The 17,694-nt window shown below is 43.4% G+C and overlaps 1 protein-coding gene and 1 long non-coding RNA gene across 2 annotated transcripts in view; one reads left to right on the forward strand and one right to left on the reverse strand.

Annotated features, from left to right (window-relative positions):
* LOC120020111 (kinesin-1 heavy chain) overlaps window positions 1–13,113 on the reverse strand; it is a 32,580-nt gene extending 19,467 nt beyond the window's left edge. The window contains exon 1 of the mRNA XM_038963560.1: window positions 12,739–13,113. Within this exon, the coding sequence (XP_038819488.1) occupies window positions 12,739–12,867 (129 nt within the window). The 5' untranslated portion in view covers window positions 12,868–13,113. The remainder of the gene's footprint in view (window positions 1–12,738) is intronic.
* On the forward strand, window positions 230–5,409 carry LOC120020112. The gene is made up of 4 exons (XR_005472410.1): window positions 230–310; window positions 1,497–1,634; window positions 4,047–4,157; window positions 4,250–5,409. It is a non-coding gene; the product is annotated as an uncharacterized LOC120020112 (long non-coding RNA).
* Window positions 13,114–17,694: the final 4,581 nt, after the last annotated feature.

Below are 17,694 nucleotides of genomic sequence, written 5' to 3' on the forward strand. Positions count from 1 at the left end.
TTAATGAATAAGATTAAATGGACAGGGTGGACCTGATCCTAGATCAGCACTCATACTCTGAAATGCTTGACAGATAAGACCCCAGTTCGGTCTGTGCAAAAACCTTCCTCTCTCCCCCTTCCTATCCACCAGATGGACATGAACCATTCAGACACAACCACGTCGGACTAGACCATTGGCCTAATCTGGGGGCAGACCAGATCGTCTCAGTGCCCTCCCAGCAGTAATTATCAGGATGAATGAAAACGCCTAAATTGGCTACAAAGTGTAAATAGAATAATTTTGGTCATAAAGTCCGTCTCATCCAAAAGTGAGTTTTGTAAGTGAGTTCGTCATGACATACTGGAGGGTTGGTTATGGATTACTTACATGGTCACTTTTTTCAGTGATGGCCAATTGCCCAGCTGCCATGTGGACGTTTGTAGTCACGTCAGTATATGATATGGTCCAACGCATGCACATTTTGCTTGGCTAATAGGAGTGAAAATTGGCTTCCATAAAGTCGGTGCAAAATTCCAACAATATTGCCCGATGGCCAATAATGGATTACATCCGACGCGGTCACTTCTGCTGCCTGTCAACCACTGGTGTTGGTTAGTACGTTAGCTAAGTAGATGGCTGGTACGAGTTTGCTAGTAGCTACTTTTGGTTATACAACATGATTTGATAATGCTAGCGGGCCAGGCTAGTTTATGATACCACAGATGAATGGGGAATGATACTGTCGCTAGTTAAATCTATCAAACTAACGTGTAATGTGATGTAGCATGTCAGAGGAAGATGTGCATAACTCACGTTAGGGCAGGCACTTGAATACTAGCTTGCTAGCTAATAATAGGATGTAGACATCTTTCTTTCAATAATCTTTAAACTCAAATTGGCTAGCTAACATTAGCTAGCAAGTCAACTAATTTCAACTTGGACAAAGATATAACTAACCCGGATTTGCAAGTTAGGTAGTTAGCATTCGGGGGTTTCGTCTGCTAACCCAAAACAACATGCATGTTCTCAAAGTTTAAAGTGTATTCTGTAGGGCAAAAATGAATGGATGGTCAACTACAAATATAGCTCAGGTTGAAAATAACAGCAAGCATTTTGCGCTCCCGAGTGGCGCAGCGGTCTAAGGCACTGCATCTCAGTGCAAGAGGCGTCACCACAGTCCCTGGTTCCATTCCAGGCTGTATCACATCCGGCTGTGATTGGGAGTCCCAAAGTGCAATTGGCCAAGCGTCGTCCAGGTTTGGCCGGGGTAGGCCATCATTGTAAATAAGAATATGTTCTTAATTAACTGACTTGCCTAGTTAAATAAAGGTTAAATAAAAAATAAAACAATTCAACAATGTACACAGCTGGTTGCATAGTGTCAGTGTCACCGGCCTGAGTCTATTCTGTAACTTTACAGTCCCTTTATTAGCATACAAATTACTTCCAAAGTAGTGACAGTTATTTTTCTCGCTATAGGTTTATTGAGTGATGATATTTTACTTAATTCACAGGCTACGTACAAACTTGGTGGATTTGATGTTCAGCAGCATCGTGGGAACCCCTTTACCATATCATGAGCTGTAACAGAAGGCCGAGGCTATGGCCAGACACTAGTCCAGCTTCAGAGTAATGGAGCGCACTTGAATCAGGTTGGTAACATTTAATATGGTCAAAAAGGTCAAAATACTATCTGTCCTGGAATTCACATTACCACCATTGACAATGTAATCAGTGCTGTGTGTATAGAGTGCCTTGGGAAAGTATTCAGACACCTTGATTTTTCCCCACATTTTGTTAGTTTACAGCCTTATTCTAAAATGGATAAAATACAAATCCTCAGCAATCTACACACAATACCCCATAATGACAAAGCGAAAAGAGGTTTTTAGAAATGTTTGCACATTTATTTGACAGTGCACAGTTGACAGTGCATGTCAGAGCAAAAACCTAGCCATGAAGTCGAAGGAATTGTCCGTAGAGCTCCAAGACAGGATCATGTCGAGGCACAGATCTGGGGAAGGGTACCAAAACCTTTCTTCAACATTGAAGGTCCCCAAAAACAGTGGCCTCCATCATTCTTAAATGGAAGAAGTTTGGAATCACCAAAACCCTTCCTAGAGCTGTCCGCCTGGCCAAACTGAGTAATCGGGGGAGAAGGGCCTTGGTCAGGGAGGTGACCAAGACCCTGATGGACACTCTGACAGAGTTCCGCTGTGGAGATGGGAGAACCTTCCAGAAGGACAACCATCTCTGCAGCACTCAACCAATCAGGCCTTTATGGTAGAGTGGCCAGACGGAAACCACTCCTCAGTAAACGGCACATGACAGCCCGCTTGGAGTTTGCCAAAAGGCACCTAAAGACTGTCAGACCATGAGAAAAACAAGATTCTCTGGTCTGATGAAACCAAGATTCAACTCTTTGGCCTGAATGCCAAGCATCACGTCTGGAGGAAACCTGGCACCATCCCTACGGTGAAGCATGGTGGTGGCAGCATCATGCTGTGGGGATGTTTTTCAGCAGCAGGGACTGGGAGACTAGTCAGAATTGAGGGAAAGATGAATGGAGCAAAGCACAGAGATCCTTGATGAAAACCTGCTCCAGAGTGCTCAGGACCTCAGACCGGGGAGAAGGTTCCCCTTCCAACAGGACAACGACCCTAAGCACACAGCCAAGACAATGCAGTAGTGGCTTCGGGACAAGTCTCTGAATGTCCTTGAGTGGCCCAGCCAGAGCCTGGAAAGTTCTAAATTAACAGAGTAAAAACTCACAGACGATTATTAAAGCTCAAACCAAGTTTATTCACCCAATGGGTCAGACAGCTGAACAGACGGACATGTTCCCACCAGCACAAGTATATATACCCCAATTTAGGTGAAGTAGTCTCCTCCTTCCCTCTAAACATTACATCTTTATTGCTAGGCAGGAAGTTAAGTGATGTGGGTAATAAACTGTTCCTTCTCCCTTACTGTGACCTGACCTCGGCCCCCATTCCTCACTAATCCACAGCTCTCCACCCTTATCAACCCTTATCCCGAGTGGCGCAGCGGTTTAAGGCACTGTATCTCAGTGCTAGAGGTGTCACTACAGACCCTAGTTCAAGTCCAACCGGCCATGATTGGGAGTCCAATAAGCGGCGCACAATTGGCCCAGTGTCGTCTGGGTTAGGCTTTGGCTGGGGTAGGCCGTCATTGTAGATAAGAATTTGTTCTTAACTGACTAAATAAAGGTTAAATAAAAAATAAAATGAATTGCCTTTCTTTTCATCAGTACATTCCAAGCCCCTGGCTCATATCCAACCTTAATTGACTACACCATATACATTCCTCCTACAGATAACCATTAACTTCTGGTGTAACAACCAGTGGCCCTTATCCTTTCCATAGAATACCTGATGATTAACAATATTTAAAGTTTAGAAGTCAGAACCCATCCAACCCGATCTAACATCTCTGGAGAGATCTGAGAATAGCTGTGCAGCAACGCTCCCCATCCACACTGACAGAGCTTGAGAGGATCTTCAGAGAAGAATGGTAGAAACGACTCAAATACAGGTGTGCCCAGCTTGCAGTGTCATACCCAAGAAGACTCGAGGCTGTAATCATTGTCAAAGGTGCTTCAATTGAAATGGAATATTTCTGTTTTTATTTTTTTTTATTTTTTTTATAAAAGCCTATTTTTGTTTCGTCATTATGGGGTATTGTGTGTAGACTGATGAGGGGGGAAAACTATTCAATCCATTTTAGAATAAGGCTGTAACATAACAAAATGTGGAAAAAGTAAAGGGGTCTGAATACTTTCCGAAGGCACTGTGTGTCTTGTATGGTGTAAGGAGGTGCCCCCTTCCACTGTGCCAATGGATTACACAGGTGCCCGAGTGAGTAATGCCCACAGAAATAGAATAATTCAATATTAAACTGATTATGGCAGGAAGCCGAGTATGGCATTAGTCATTCTATTTCTATTGTAAAGCCAACCATGCTGTGAATCAGGATCTCTGTGTATTTACTGTTGGCTTCCATGACTGTATGGTGACAGTCCTCTATCTCCCTGCGTGATATAGGAGCTGAAGTTGGGCTCCTTCATGACCAGTATCTGTGACGAGAGGTGCCTGGAGCTGATCTACACTGTCATGCCCATCAGATGTTGGCAAACACCTCAGAAGGGACAAAAGGTGATTACTAATAAAACGGTACATCACAAGTGTTTAGTAATATCACTCTTTCAATACATGTCACTCATCAACTCTTCCTCGTTTTTCTATAGATGGGCAGAAGAGATGCTTTTGAAATGGATTCCTCTGACTGAAAGACAGGTTGATACTGAGACCTTAAACTCAGCATTACAATTCCAAGACATCTGTTACATGTTGTCTTTTGTTAGTATTGAATCGAATGGTACCATCAGTGGGTGGGGCCCCTGTGTGTTCTTCAAACATATCAGGGAACGCCTGTCTTATACAGGACAGGAAGGTATAATATTTGCACATTGCTATATTAGCAGTACAGTTCTACAGTATGATGTGAAGTAGGGTGTATTCAACATGGAACTGTTACACTTGAAAGTTATCAAAACACTTTGTTCAGAATGTCTACATAAGTTCAGCAATTTCCCTCTTCTCGTATTAACTCTGTAGGCTACTGACAAAGCTTCCTCCTTAGATTTGGCCAAATAGAATGCCATTCTAGTTCTGGTTAGACCGCTGAAGTTGTAGTCTATACACAACTTATTTTTATTTGCTCGGTAAGTGTAGACATACTGTCTTTATAAGCTCATCAATATGATATTTACAGCATAGAATGTTTTTTCTTTAACACGAACATAGGTTTTTAGGTGATAAATGCATCTACACTCAAACTGGGCGATGTCTGTGCAATGTCCACACCGTTTGTAGGGATAAAAGTAGTTTGGGGATTTGTCCCTCTGGAAAGATCAAACAACGTACTTAAGGAGAGACGACATGAGACAAATCTAGCCAGTTATAGAATATTTTGTTGTAGGACAGCTGAGCTGACTCAAGACCGGGCATTCAACTCGCAGTTGATACCATTTCCATGGTAACGTGTATTTACATAACGTGACGAAACTAAGTTGCTAGCTACTTTCGTAGCAAGGTGTTGTAGAACAAGTGTCTTACGCATTAAACACCCCGAGAATCTCCCTGCCGATAGGTACTTATCACAGTGGGAGGCCTTTCTTTCTCTTGCTAGAACAAAAGCTGTACCTGCTGCGTGCCTACCCGGAAGCGATGAACCTGCCTTCCCCTTCTCCTTGTAGAAGTGCAATGCTAATCGGTGGCCAACAACTTGACTTTGAGCCAATCAGAGAGCACAAACCCTCACGTGGGGAGCCAACAGGAGTCACACTTTCTTTTAATGTATACATCCACTGTTAAATGTCATGAGCCAGTCACACTTCATAGGAAACCTAGGCTATGGGATTTTTTATTTATTTTTTATTTAACCTTTATTTAACTAGGCAAGTCAGTTAAGAACAAATTCTTATTTAGAATGGCGGCCTACCAAAAGGCCTCCTGCGGGGACGGGGGCATGGGATTAAAAAAATAAATACAATATAAATATAGGACAAAACACACATCACAACAAGAGAGACAGCACAACACTACATAAAGAGATACCTAAGACAACAACATAACAAGGCAGCAAAACATAACAACATGGTAGCAACACAACATGGTACAAACATTATTGGGCAATGGGATGGTAGCTAAATACACAGACACAGTGCACACAGCACTAAATAATTCCTCCAAACTAGCTAACCACCCTAGCTACTATTGACATAATTAAATCCCAATGGATTAGCGTCCTTAGCTAGCTAGCGCTCTAGCTATATTGTGCTAGCTAGCGAATATGATAACGTTAGCTAGCTGGCTAAACATTTGGCTATGGGCTGGCACTGGCAGTATGAGTTTATGGAAAGTGAATAAATCGTTTCTTCGTCATCTTGCTAGGTAGTTATCTAGCTTTAGCCATCTGGCTAGTATCAATAAAGGCTTTCTACAAAATAGCAACATTAGCGCAGCTTGCTAGTTAACATTGTAATCTAGACCATAAACTAAGCAACACCGGCAAAGGCAGCAGCTACTCTTCCTGGAGACCAAACACATTATGGCACATCATACAAAAAACTACAAATAAAAGAGTATAACATTACTATACCACAACAGAAAATGTACAATATCACCATACAACAATACCACAGTGTACATGTGGGAAGAGTGTGTGCCTGTGTGTGTTCCTCACAGTCTGCATTGTTTTATCTGGTTGTTAAATCTGATTCTACTGCTTGCATGAGTTACTTGATTTGGAATAGAGTTCCATGTAGCCATGGCTCTGTGTAGTACTGTGCATTTCCCATATTCTGTTCTGGACTTGGGGGATGTGAAGAGACCCCTGGTGGCATGTTTTGTGGGGTATGCATGGGTGTCTGAGCTGTGTGCTAGTCATTTGAACAGACATCTCGGTGCTTTCAACATGTCAATACCTCTCACAAAGACCCGCAGTGATGTAGTCAATCTCTCTACTTTGAGCCAGGAGAGATTGACATGCATGTCAATGATGTTATCTCTCCATATACAAGGGCCAGACGTGCTGCTCTGTTCTTGGCCAACTGTAATTTGCTTATGCCCCTCTTTGTGGCACTTGAACATATGACTGGGCAGTAGTCCAGGTGTGACAAAACTAGGGCCTGTAGGACTTGTTTTGTTGATAGCAATGTCAAGAAAGTAGAGCAGCGCTTTATTAAGGACAGACCTCTACCCATTTTAGCTACCGTTGCATCAATATCTTTTGACCATGACAGTTTATAATTCATAGTTACACCAAGCAGTTTAGTATCCTCAATTTGCTCAATTTCCACATTATTCATTACAAGATTTAGTTAAGGTTTGGTGAATAGTTTGTCCCAAATGCAATGCTTTTAGTTTGAAATGTTTGGTACTAGCTTACTACTTGCCACCCATTCTAAAACTGACTGCAGCTCTTAAGTGTTGCAGTGATTTTACTTACTGTGGTAGCTGACGTGTATAATGTCAAGTCATCGGCATACATAGACAAACAGGCTTTACTCAGTGCCAGGTCATTAGTAAAGATTGAAAAAAGGGGCCTAGACAACTGCCCTGGGGAATGCCCGACTACCTGGATTATGTAGGAGAGGCTTCCATTAAAGAACACCCTCTGTGTTCTGTAGACAAGTAACTCTCGATACATGATATAGCAGTGATCTAAAGTCATAACACATACGTTTTCACAGCAGCAGATTATGATCGATAATGTCAAAAGCTGCACCGGACTAATAAAACAGCTCCCACAAGCTTCTTATTATCAACTTCTTTCAGCCAATCCTCAGTCATTTGTGTAAGTGCTGTACATGTTGAGTGTACTTCCCTATAAGCATGCAGAAAGTCAGTTATTCATTTGTTTACTGTAACATAGCAATGTATTTGGTCAAACACAATTTTTCCCAAAAGTTTACTTAGGGTTGGTAGCAGGCTGATTGGTCAGCTGTTTGAGCCAGTAAAGGGTGCTGTGCTACTCTTAGGTAGCATAATTACTTTTGCTTCCCTTCCCTTCAACATTACAATGCTTGTCATTCATAATTTGGTCAGTTATGAATGGATGTGTAGGTTCAGAGTTTGTTGTTGGCATGCCAGGCCCAAAATTGCTAATCTTGCCAATGAACAAAAGTATGAAATAGTTGGCAGGAGTGGGTTTTGTGATGAATGAGCCATCTGATCCAATGAAGGATGGAGCAGAGTCCACCTTTTGCTCCAAATCTTTTTACCATCATTCATCTTTGTTTCATAGTAGTTTCTTATTTTTGTTAAGGTTAGTCACATGATTTCTCAATTTACAGTACATTTGATGATCAGCCAGACTTATTTGCCATTCCTTTTGCCTCGTCCCTCTCAACCATACAATTTTTAAATTCCTCATCAAACCACAGGGATTTAACACTTTTTTACAGTCATTTTCTTAATAGCTGAATTCTTATTAGTAACTGGAATAATCCATTTCATAAATGCATCAAGTGCAGTTTCTGCTTAGTCCATATTACACACAACAGACCAGCAAATGTTCTTTACATCTTCAACATAGGAATCACTACAAAACCTCTTGTAAGATCTCTTATACACTATATTAGGCCCAGCCTTTGGAACTTTGGTTTTCCTAGATATGGCTACTATATTATGATCACTACATCCGATGGATGTGGATACTGCTTTAGAGCAGATTTCTGCAGCATTAGTAAAGATGTGATCAATACACATGGATGATTTGATTCCAGTGCTGTTTGCAAATACCCTGGTAGGTTGACTGATAACCTGAACCAGGTTGCAGGCTGGTTACAGTTTGAAGCTTGTGGACAGCTTGATGAAAACCGGTCAATATTTAGGTCACACAGAAAATATACCTCTGTTGTTATCGCATACATTTTCAAGCATTTCACACATATTATCCAGATACTGACTGTTAGCACTCTGTGGTCTATAGCAACTTCCCACAAGAATAGGCTTAAGATGAGGCTGGTGAACCTGTAACCATATTACTTCAACAGCTGTTGACATGAGATCCTCTCTAAGCTTTACAGGAATATGACTCTAAATATAAACAGTTATCTGCCTGGCATCACCTGACCTACTGGTCAGTCACGAGACTTGACACTTAAAGTTCAGCCAGACACAACATAGCCAGACTGAGGTTGCGTCCCAATTGTTACCCTATTGGTTATAGTGCACTGCACCCTATTCCCTATATCGTGCAGAGCCTGGTCAAAAGTATTGCACTATATATGGAAAAGGGTGCCATTTGGACCAAACTCATGACTGCCACTGAAGATGAGTATTGAAGCTGTACCCATAACATCAGGTCAGCCAGGCCCCTTACTAACAGTACAGCCTGAGAACAGCCCCAGCTCAAAGTCCTCGTGAGTCTGGAAGGCAGTGCCCCAGTTACCTCCACTCCACTGCAGCCGGAAACAATGATTACTCAGTGATAATCATGACACAGTGAAACCATTGTTTTAGTATTTAGAAGTGATCTCTTTCACGCATACTACTACTGGCTTCTTGGTATTCCACCCTTTAGGCAAATCTGATGTCTTGAATGTACAAACACTTCTAATCAATAGGCCAGTGATAAATCCAAGATCACTCAGAGAGCAAAATAAATAGCCACAGGGGTAGCTAAGGGGTTGAAGGACAAGTGCTTTAGCAACCCCCCCCCCCCCCCCCCCCCCCCATAGACTATCTGCTAAGCAATAGCATTGGTAATAACTGCCTGAATAGTAGGCTACTCTCAGTTACAATCCTCTTCCCCTTCTCCTCCTGCTGTTAGTTTCCACTGCTAAAGCTAAAAGTAGAACACTCTCATTGTGCTGTGTGTCTGTGTGTGTGTTATGGGGAGTCTGTTGTAAGCACAACAGTAGCATCAGTGGAGGTCATGGTACTAATCAATCAATCAAACGTATTTGATAGTCCTTTTTACACCTCTAGGCCCAGATTGAGATGTGGAGTCTAGTTACACAAACAGATAAGCCTAAACTCAGATCCTACAACTAGCTGATAATACGCTGGGAAAGTGATGTCACAAGTGTCACGACTTCCGCCGAAGTTGGTCCCTCTCCTTGTTCGGGCGGCGTTCGGCAGTCGAAGTTGCCGACCTTCTAGCCATCGCTGATCCTCTTTTCATTTCCCTTTGGTTTTGTATTGTCTTGTATCACACCTGGTTCCAATCCCATTCATTACATGTTGTGTATTTAACCCTCTGTTCCCCTCATTGTCCTTGTTGGTGATGGTTTGTTTGTAAGCATTGTGCAAGATATGTGCTGGTGTGCGACAGGGTTTTGTACCCATTTGTATTATTTTGTATATTTTGGTTTTCTGAGGTTTTTTTAGCACTTATTAAACTGCTCTGTTTTATACCAAGTTCGATCTCTTGTGCCTGACTTCCCTGCCACCAGCACGCACCCTTACAACAAGCCCTGAAAATGTAAACAAAACAAGCACTGGAGACAACCATCACCTTCTAAATCTATTTCTATTTTATATTACGAAACACTATATTATTATCTTCCAACTTGGATGATAGGCAAGCTGGCCTAGTCCCATTTTGACAGATCAGATCCACCCCTGGCCCAAATATATCCCTACTGAGCATCCCTTTCAGTAGCCAACAGCCATGATGACATACAGTAGGCCATAACCGCCAAAGGTCTGTTGATCTTGAGTGTGTTTCCCATGAATTATGTAATTCTTCATTCAGCCTCCAAATCTAGGCCAAGTCCTAGGACTAGGCTATACCAAAGTGTGGTGTTATTATTTATAAACTGGGTGGTTTGAGCCCTGAATGCTGATTGGCTGACAGCCGTGGTATATCAGACCGTATACCACGGGTATGACAAAACCATTTTTGACTGGTCTAATTCTGATGGTAAACAGTTTATAATAGCAATAAGGCACCTTGGGGGTTTGTGATATATGGCCAATATACCACGGCTAAGGGCTGTGTCCAGGCACTCTGCGTTGAGCATAAGAACAGCCCTTAGCCGTGGTATATTGACCATATACCACACCCCCTCGTGCCTTATTGCTTAAATAGTGCACTACCTAAATGAAAACAAGAGACACTGACTGTGTTGAAAGGTAGGTTGACGGTGAAGATTTGTGAGGACACACTCAGTGCAAATAAGTTACTGAACTACAATTTATTTCTGTCAGTAAAAAGCTTTATAGACTTAATGATGTTGGCTTTGGTGAGGCATGTCCAGTGCATCAAAGTCCATGAGAAACAGGAGGATATCTTGTAGTGAAAATATAATATTTAACCATCCTTTTTCATGTCTATTGCTTTACTGTCAATTTGAGGAATAGTCCAGTTATTTCTAACCTGGTTCGTTGGAGTTACTCTATGTTCTTTCATTGTAAAGTTAAAGCTCTGTTTGAACAATGACAAAGGAAGGTTATTCCTCATCGTTCTTATTCTGAGGGCCTGTAGCGCAAATATGGAAATATGGCATTATATGACAAGTACATTGTTTTATCTTTCAAACCCATGTATTTTTCCATTAAATAAGGAATGAAGGCCAGGTCATTTTCTTAATAGCTGAATGCTTATTGGTAACTGGAATAATCAATTTTATAAATGCATCAAGTGCAGTTTCTGCTGTGTCTGTATTACACACAACAGACCAGCAAATATTCTTTACATCTTCAACATAGGAATCACTACAAAACCTCTTGTGAGATCTCTTATACACTATATTAGGCCCAGCCTTTGAAACTTTGGTTTTCCTAGATATGGCTACTATATTATGATCACTACATCTGATGGACATGGATACTGCATTAGAGCAGATTTCTGCAGCATTAGTAAAGATGTGATCAACACATATGGATGATTTAATTTAATGACATGTACATCGTTTTTTCTTTCAAACGGATTTCTCCATTAAATAAGGAATGAAGGCCAGGTCTGCTGTTTGAAAACATTCTAAGCACCACTTTGTGTGGAAGGCACTTCCTTCTTTTGTCATAACAAGTGTGCATCTTGAATGGCACCCTATTCCCTATATACAGTACACCCCATAGGGCTCTGGTCAAAAGTAGTGCACTACACAGGGAGCCATTTGAGACGTGCCCAATGTTTTACATTACAAGATGACTAATTAGGCCAAAGAAAACAAACAAACGTCCATTTCCTGAATCTATGTACTAATGGACCAGTGGTGTAACTGTAACTGTAACCAGATATGTTCAGAGATAACTAATGTAGCCAAGTACAATAACATGATTACGAAATGTATTTGTCTACATCATGTTAGAAACCCATTTTAGGCTACAGACTATGTAATGAATCAATTCTAGCTACAAAACACATGTACTGTGTGTCAGTGGTTATAAATGAACGAATATATATTGCATCTGAATTCTGCTCTTGATTCAGTCACAGTGCTGTATTGTGCTGTGTTCTGTATCCCACAGCAGTCTTTGTTTGACTAAATTAACTAGGGTCAGGGGGCATCATCATCATAGCTGGCTTGTCAGTGATCTTGTTGATGAAATATGTAATACTAGTTAGCTAGTCAAATTCTGAAACATCTTTGCTGCTGGGTGTAGCTAACGTTAGACCAACTAGTTAATTTGCCATTGCCAGTTCTACTGGCCTAACTAGATAGCAATTTCAAGCATTGCTATGATTTGAAAGCTAACGTTAGCTAGTTAGATAAATTAACTCAGTCCCAGCAGATTCTGGGTGTTACCTCAAAAGATGTGCAGTTATTTTGAACGCAACGTGTAGTTAGTTACATGTTAGCAGATTACGTTAGCGCTAGTGTAGTTAGCTGACGTTAGCAAATGCGTTAGCAAGCACTAGGCTGCCATTGTTGTTGTTGAGTGACAGCTGACTGACTAGCTAGCCGATACGGCAAGATGAACTAATCACGTCGACTCCAGTCGACTCGCCAAATCAGCGAAATACAGCTAGCTACTTATACACACTTGACTGGCCACCAATTGTTAGCCAAAAATACTGTCATGTCCTGATCGGCGATGGTGTGGGTAAGCTAGCCTACAACTAACGTTAGTGCAAAACATAGCTGATGTGGGTGGACAGGAATGTTAGCCAGCTAAGCTAACTAGCTACTGTTCTGACACTGGCGGATCACCAATGGCGCAGCGCACTATCGAGGGCACTCGCTTGCAGACAAATAAATAGCTATGGCAACCAACTTACCCCGACGACCACATGGTCTTCCCCTTGAAACTTTGGGATGTATTTGTCCCCTCTGGACACCTCTGAACTATTCAAGGGCCTGAAACGGCACATCACTTTGATGGTGCACTCCGCCGGTACGTCGGCCATCTTCCACGATTTGCGGATGAAAACTCACAATACAACACAGTAGATCCTCGTTCTAGAGCCGGCCGAGCAAGTAAGGGCGGCCCGGCCCCTCCGTCCCAACCTGAGACCAGAATCGGTTCAGATTTTCAACAGTAGTGAATGGCTATTTTCTTCTAGGATTGTGCTAAATCACTTCCTCCAATATTGAAGACATGATCCTAGTGGATCACTGGCTTGCGCACACTCCCCGTCTGTGTGGGACCCATAACAAATTACGTCCCCCTAAATCATATTATTTTCTTGAACATAAGAATACATTCACCAGGAAATGAGGTCAAACTGATTTTTGTTTAGGAAATCTGTTCCCAAGTAATCAAACACATAATTAGAGACATATGTGATCATATCCCAGGAAAGAAATTCTGTTTTCGTCAAATACTGATTGGGATTATTGTGGGCAATTTTCAGTGTACAATTGATTTACAACTACTGTATGTCAGCCCACGGCTGAATGTAATGGGGACCCCTGCCCTAAATCATCAACACTCCCTCTGAAGTACACTATCCTGATTGGCAAATGTATGTTTCTGGAAGTTTTTACCATTGACCTATATAAGTTCATATACTATGGCAATAGTCAATCAATATACTATTTGTTGAGATCAGCTATAACTCTTTCATGAAGCGATAATATGGCATTTTCTTGATGGCAATGCATGGTTATTGATTATTCTATATTCCCTCAGAGGATGAACGATGGTAGTCTATGAGTTTAGTTTTCATTAAAAGCAAGGATATGGGATATAGATACATAACATTATTTTCCACATCTTTCCCTATTGAAAGACCCAATACGTTTTAGCCCTGTGTCCTCGTCATCATCAATATTTCAATCTGACTAAACTAAACTTCATGGTGAAGTAAGTGTCTGATGAACACCACCAACGGAGTTGAACAGAGGCTTTGTGGAATTCAGCTCAGACTACAAGGTCAATCATTTTAAAAATGCTAATTATGAAACGCTTACCTATGTTTGTCCTCTGTAGTTACATGCCTTTCTTTGTTTGCTGAAATTCATATTGCTATTTTGGGACCATTCATTCACCCTGTTACACAGCAGTCACACTTGGGTGTCCCTGCCTATAGGGGGTTTCAAATTTTTCTTGCCCAGGGACCCCCGCCCAGGCAAACCAGCGACCCAGGAACCCCCATCATATGTTAGCACCAACAAAAAAACATATTGTCTTATCAGGTGAATGATAATGGCAAGTAATCAGCATTTTAACATTACTAGATTTGGTAGACAGTTTCATTATTTTGACCTCCCCACATTTCATTGGAGGAGAAAGTGTAAACTCTACCATTTAGCTAGATAGGTACCGTTATCTTGGCAGCATAGAGAAAATTGTGCTGTTGTAAGCAAATTTTCTGCACTTCTACACATTTTCCATTGAGCTGAGAGAAAAAATACACAGTGTTGAAGCTCATTTCTAGCAATTCCACATAGTTTTGAATGGAGCTCAGAGACAATTTTGCAAATTTAAAGCAAATTTCCTGTATTTTGCCATGGCTAATGTTGCTCCCAGTTTTGGGAATTTTCAATTCTCCCTGACTGTTTAGCTTTTATTTGATTGGTAGTTCTCAAAGATGGTATTATTTAAAAAACATATATAGTTCAATATCCTTTCTGCATGCTTTCTATCTGGTTTTGGTACTTTAAGTTGACACAAACCGTTTTACCATCCTGAAAATGACAACTTGGACATCCTGCTTTCAATTAAAATGGTCAAATGAAACCAAAATTGCTTTTTAGCGATAGATTCTTAGCGAAGAGCAATTTCTCAATCAAGAATTTTGCTAGGACTGTCTGGGAGTGATTTGAGTGAGGAAGGGGAAACTGACAATTAGCTGTTATTGGCAGAGAGGCTGGAACTCTTTCTTATTGGTCTATTGACTAATTTACTGCATGGTGATGTCACCAGGGAATGCCAAAACTCACTCCCACCAAAATAGTCTGAATAGTCTTCTCAAACAGCTATTACACATCATTTTCACAGTATTATTCCAGCCTCATAGTGTGGAAATATATTTAAAACTGTTACGAATCCCGCCGAGGATGGTGCCTCTTCCCGTTCGGGCGGCGCTCGGCGGTCGTCGTCTCCGGTCTACTAGCTGCCACCGATCCCCTTTTCTGTTTTCTTTTGAGTTTGTCTAATTTGTATCACCTGTTTTGTGTTTAGGGTAGGGAGTTATTTAAACCCAGTTGGCCCGCCTACTTTTGTGCGGGCTTGTTTTTCTGTTTGTGTTGGTGGTGTTTCTTATAGTGGATTTCAGTCCTACTTTTATTGGACAGTATTTTGACGCGCCCGTTGTTTGTGTGGCGTCGCCGTTTATGTGATTATTTCTGGGAGAAATAAATATCCACTTGATTGAGATTACCCTGCTCTCTGCACCTGACTCTTTCATTCCACCATTGGAACTGTTACAGAAGCCCGCACCAACCATGGAGTCAGCAGAAGCAGCAACCACCCCTCTTCCATCGATGGAGGAGCGTGTCCTTCATCACACCGCCGTTCTCCATCGGATTGGGTCGGCGATGGACATGATGATGGAGAGGATGGAGCGATGGGAGAGGAGTGGTATCCCGACATCTACACCAGCTCCTATACAGACGTCGCAACCTACTCCTTCAACGTCGGCATCTGGTTCAGGCGCATTGCGTCTCGCGCTCCCAAGGGAGTACGACGGAGCGGTGGCTGGGTGCCAGGGGTTTTTGCTCCAGTTGGAGCTCTACTTGGCCACCGTTCATCCGACTCCCTCTGGAGAGGAGAGTGTTAGCCTCCTCATCTCCTGTCTGACGGGTAGAGCCCTGGAATGGGCTAACGCGGTCTGGAACGGCCCAGACTCGGTTCGAGACCACTACCCAGAGTTCACCCGCCGCTTTCGGGCCGTATTTGACCACCCTCAGGAAGGCCGAGCGGTGGGTGAGCGACTGTTCCACCTCAGACAGGAGACGAGGAGTGCGCAAGACTTCGCTTTGGAGTTCCGGACCTTGGCTGCTGGGGCGGGGTGGAATGACAGGGCCCTGATGGACCATTACCGATGTAGCCTTCGGGAGGACGTCCGTCGGGAGCTAGCTTGTCGAGACACTACACTCTCCCTCGATGAGCTCATTGACATGTCTATACGACTGGACAACCTGCTAGCTGCCCGCGGGCGTTCAGAGGGGGTCCTGTCAGTTCCACCTCCCAGCCCTCCCGCTCCAACTCCGATGGAGTTGGGAGGGGCTGCATCTAGGGGGGCCGGAGGAGGTGGCTTCTCTTGCACCTATTGTGGCCGAAGAGGACACACTTCGGACCGGTGCTGGAGGAGCGCCTCTGGGAGTAGAGATGGCAGGCGGAATACTTCTCGGTCACCCCAGGTGAGTAGGCACAAGACTCACCCAGAGCTTCCTGTCGGTCACATGTTTTTGGTTATTTTTTCCCCTGCGTTTTTCCCCTCTCTCCAGCATAAGGCGCTAGTAGACTCAGGCGCAGCTGGGAGTTTTATGGATCGCGGACTCGCCCGTAAGTTGGGTATTCCGTTGGTGCAGATAGACCCACCTTTCCCTGTGCACTCCTTAGATAGCCGACCGTTAGGGTCAGGGCTGATCAGGGAGGCCACGATTCCGCTGGCATGGTAACGCAGGGGGATCATAGGGAGCAGATTAGTTTCTACCTTATTGATTCACCTGGGTTTCCGGTGGTGTTGGGGGTTCCCTGGCTAGCCATTCACAATCCCCTCATTTCCTGGAGACAGGGAGCTCTTCAGGGGTGGTCAGAGGAGTGTTCAGGTAGGTGTGTGGGAGTTTCCATCGGTGCCACATCGGTGGAGAGTCCAGACCAGGTTTCCACTGTGCGCATTCCCCCAGAATATGCCGATTTGGCTATCGCTTTTAGTAAGAAGAAAGCGACCAAATTACCACCTCATCGACGGTGGGATTGCGTGATAAACCTCCAGGAGAACGCTGCACTTCCCAGGAGTCATGTGTACCCATTGTCACAGGAGGAGACGTTGGCTATGGAGACATATGTCACGGAAACTCTGAGACAGGGGTTCATTCGGCCCTCCATGTCACCCGCCTCCTCGAGTTTCTTTTTTGTGAGAAAGAAGGAGGGAGGTCTGCGTCCGTGCATTGATTATCGAGGTCTAAATTCAATCACAGTGGGATTTAGTTATCCGCTACCTCTCATCGCTACGGCGGTGGAATCATTCCACGGAGCACGTTTTTTCACAAAACTGGACCTCAGGAGCGCGTATAATCTGGTGCGTATTCGGGGAGGAGACGAGTGGAAAACAGCGTTAAGTACCCTTTTCTCATCTGGACTGACCACCGCAATCTGGAGTATATCCGAGAGGCGAGGAGACTGAATCCGCGTCAGGCAAGGTGGGCCATGTTCTTTACTCGTTTTAGATTCACGATCTCTTACCGACCAGGTTCCCTCAACACTAAGGCTGACGCGCTGTCTCGTCTCTATGACACGGATGACCGGCCCATCGATCCGACTCCCATCCTTCCCGCCTCTTGTCTGGTGGCCCCGGTGGTATGGGAGGTGGACGCGGACATCGAGCGGGCGTTGAGGGTAGAACCTGTGCCGTCCCAGTGTCCGACTGGCCTTAGGTACGTACCGCTTGGTGTCCGTGATCGATTGATTCGGTGGGCTCACACACTACCTTCTTCGGGTCATCCGGGGATGGAGAGGACAGTGCGTGGTCTTAGAGGGAAATACTGGTGGCCCACCTTGGCTAAGGACGTGAGACTCTATGTCTCCTCCTGCTCGGTATGCGCTCAGAGTAAGGCTCCTAGGC

Source organism: Salvelinus namaycush, chromosome 25 (assembly GCF_016432855.1).
Source record: "Salvelinus namaycush isolate Seneca chromosome 25, SaNama_1.0, whole genome shotgun sequence".
In the NCBI taxonomy this organism is placed as follows: Eukaryota; Metazoa; Chordata; class Actinopteri; order Salmoniformes; family Salmonidae; genus Salvelinus; species Salvelinus namaycush.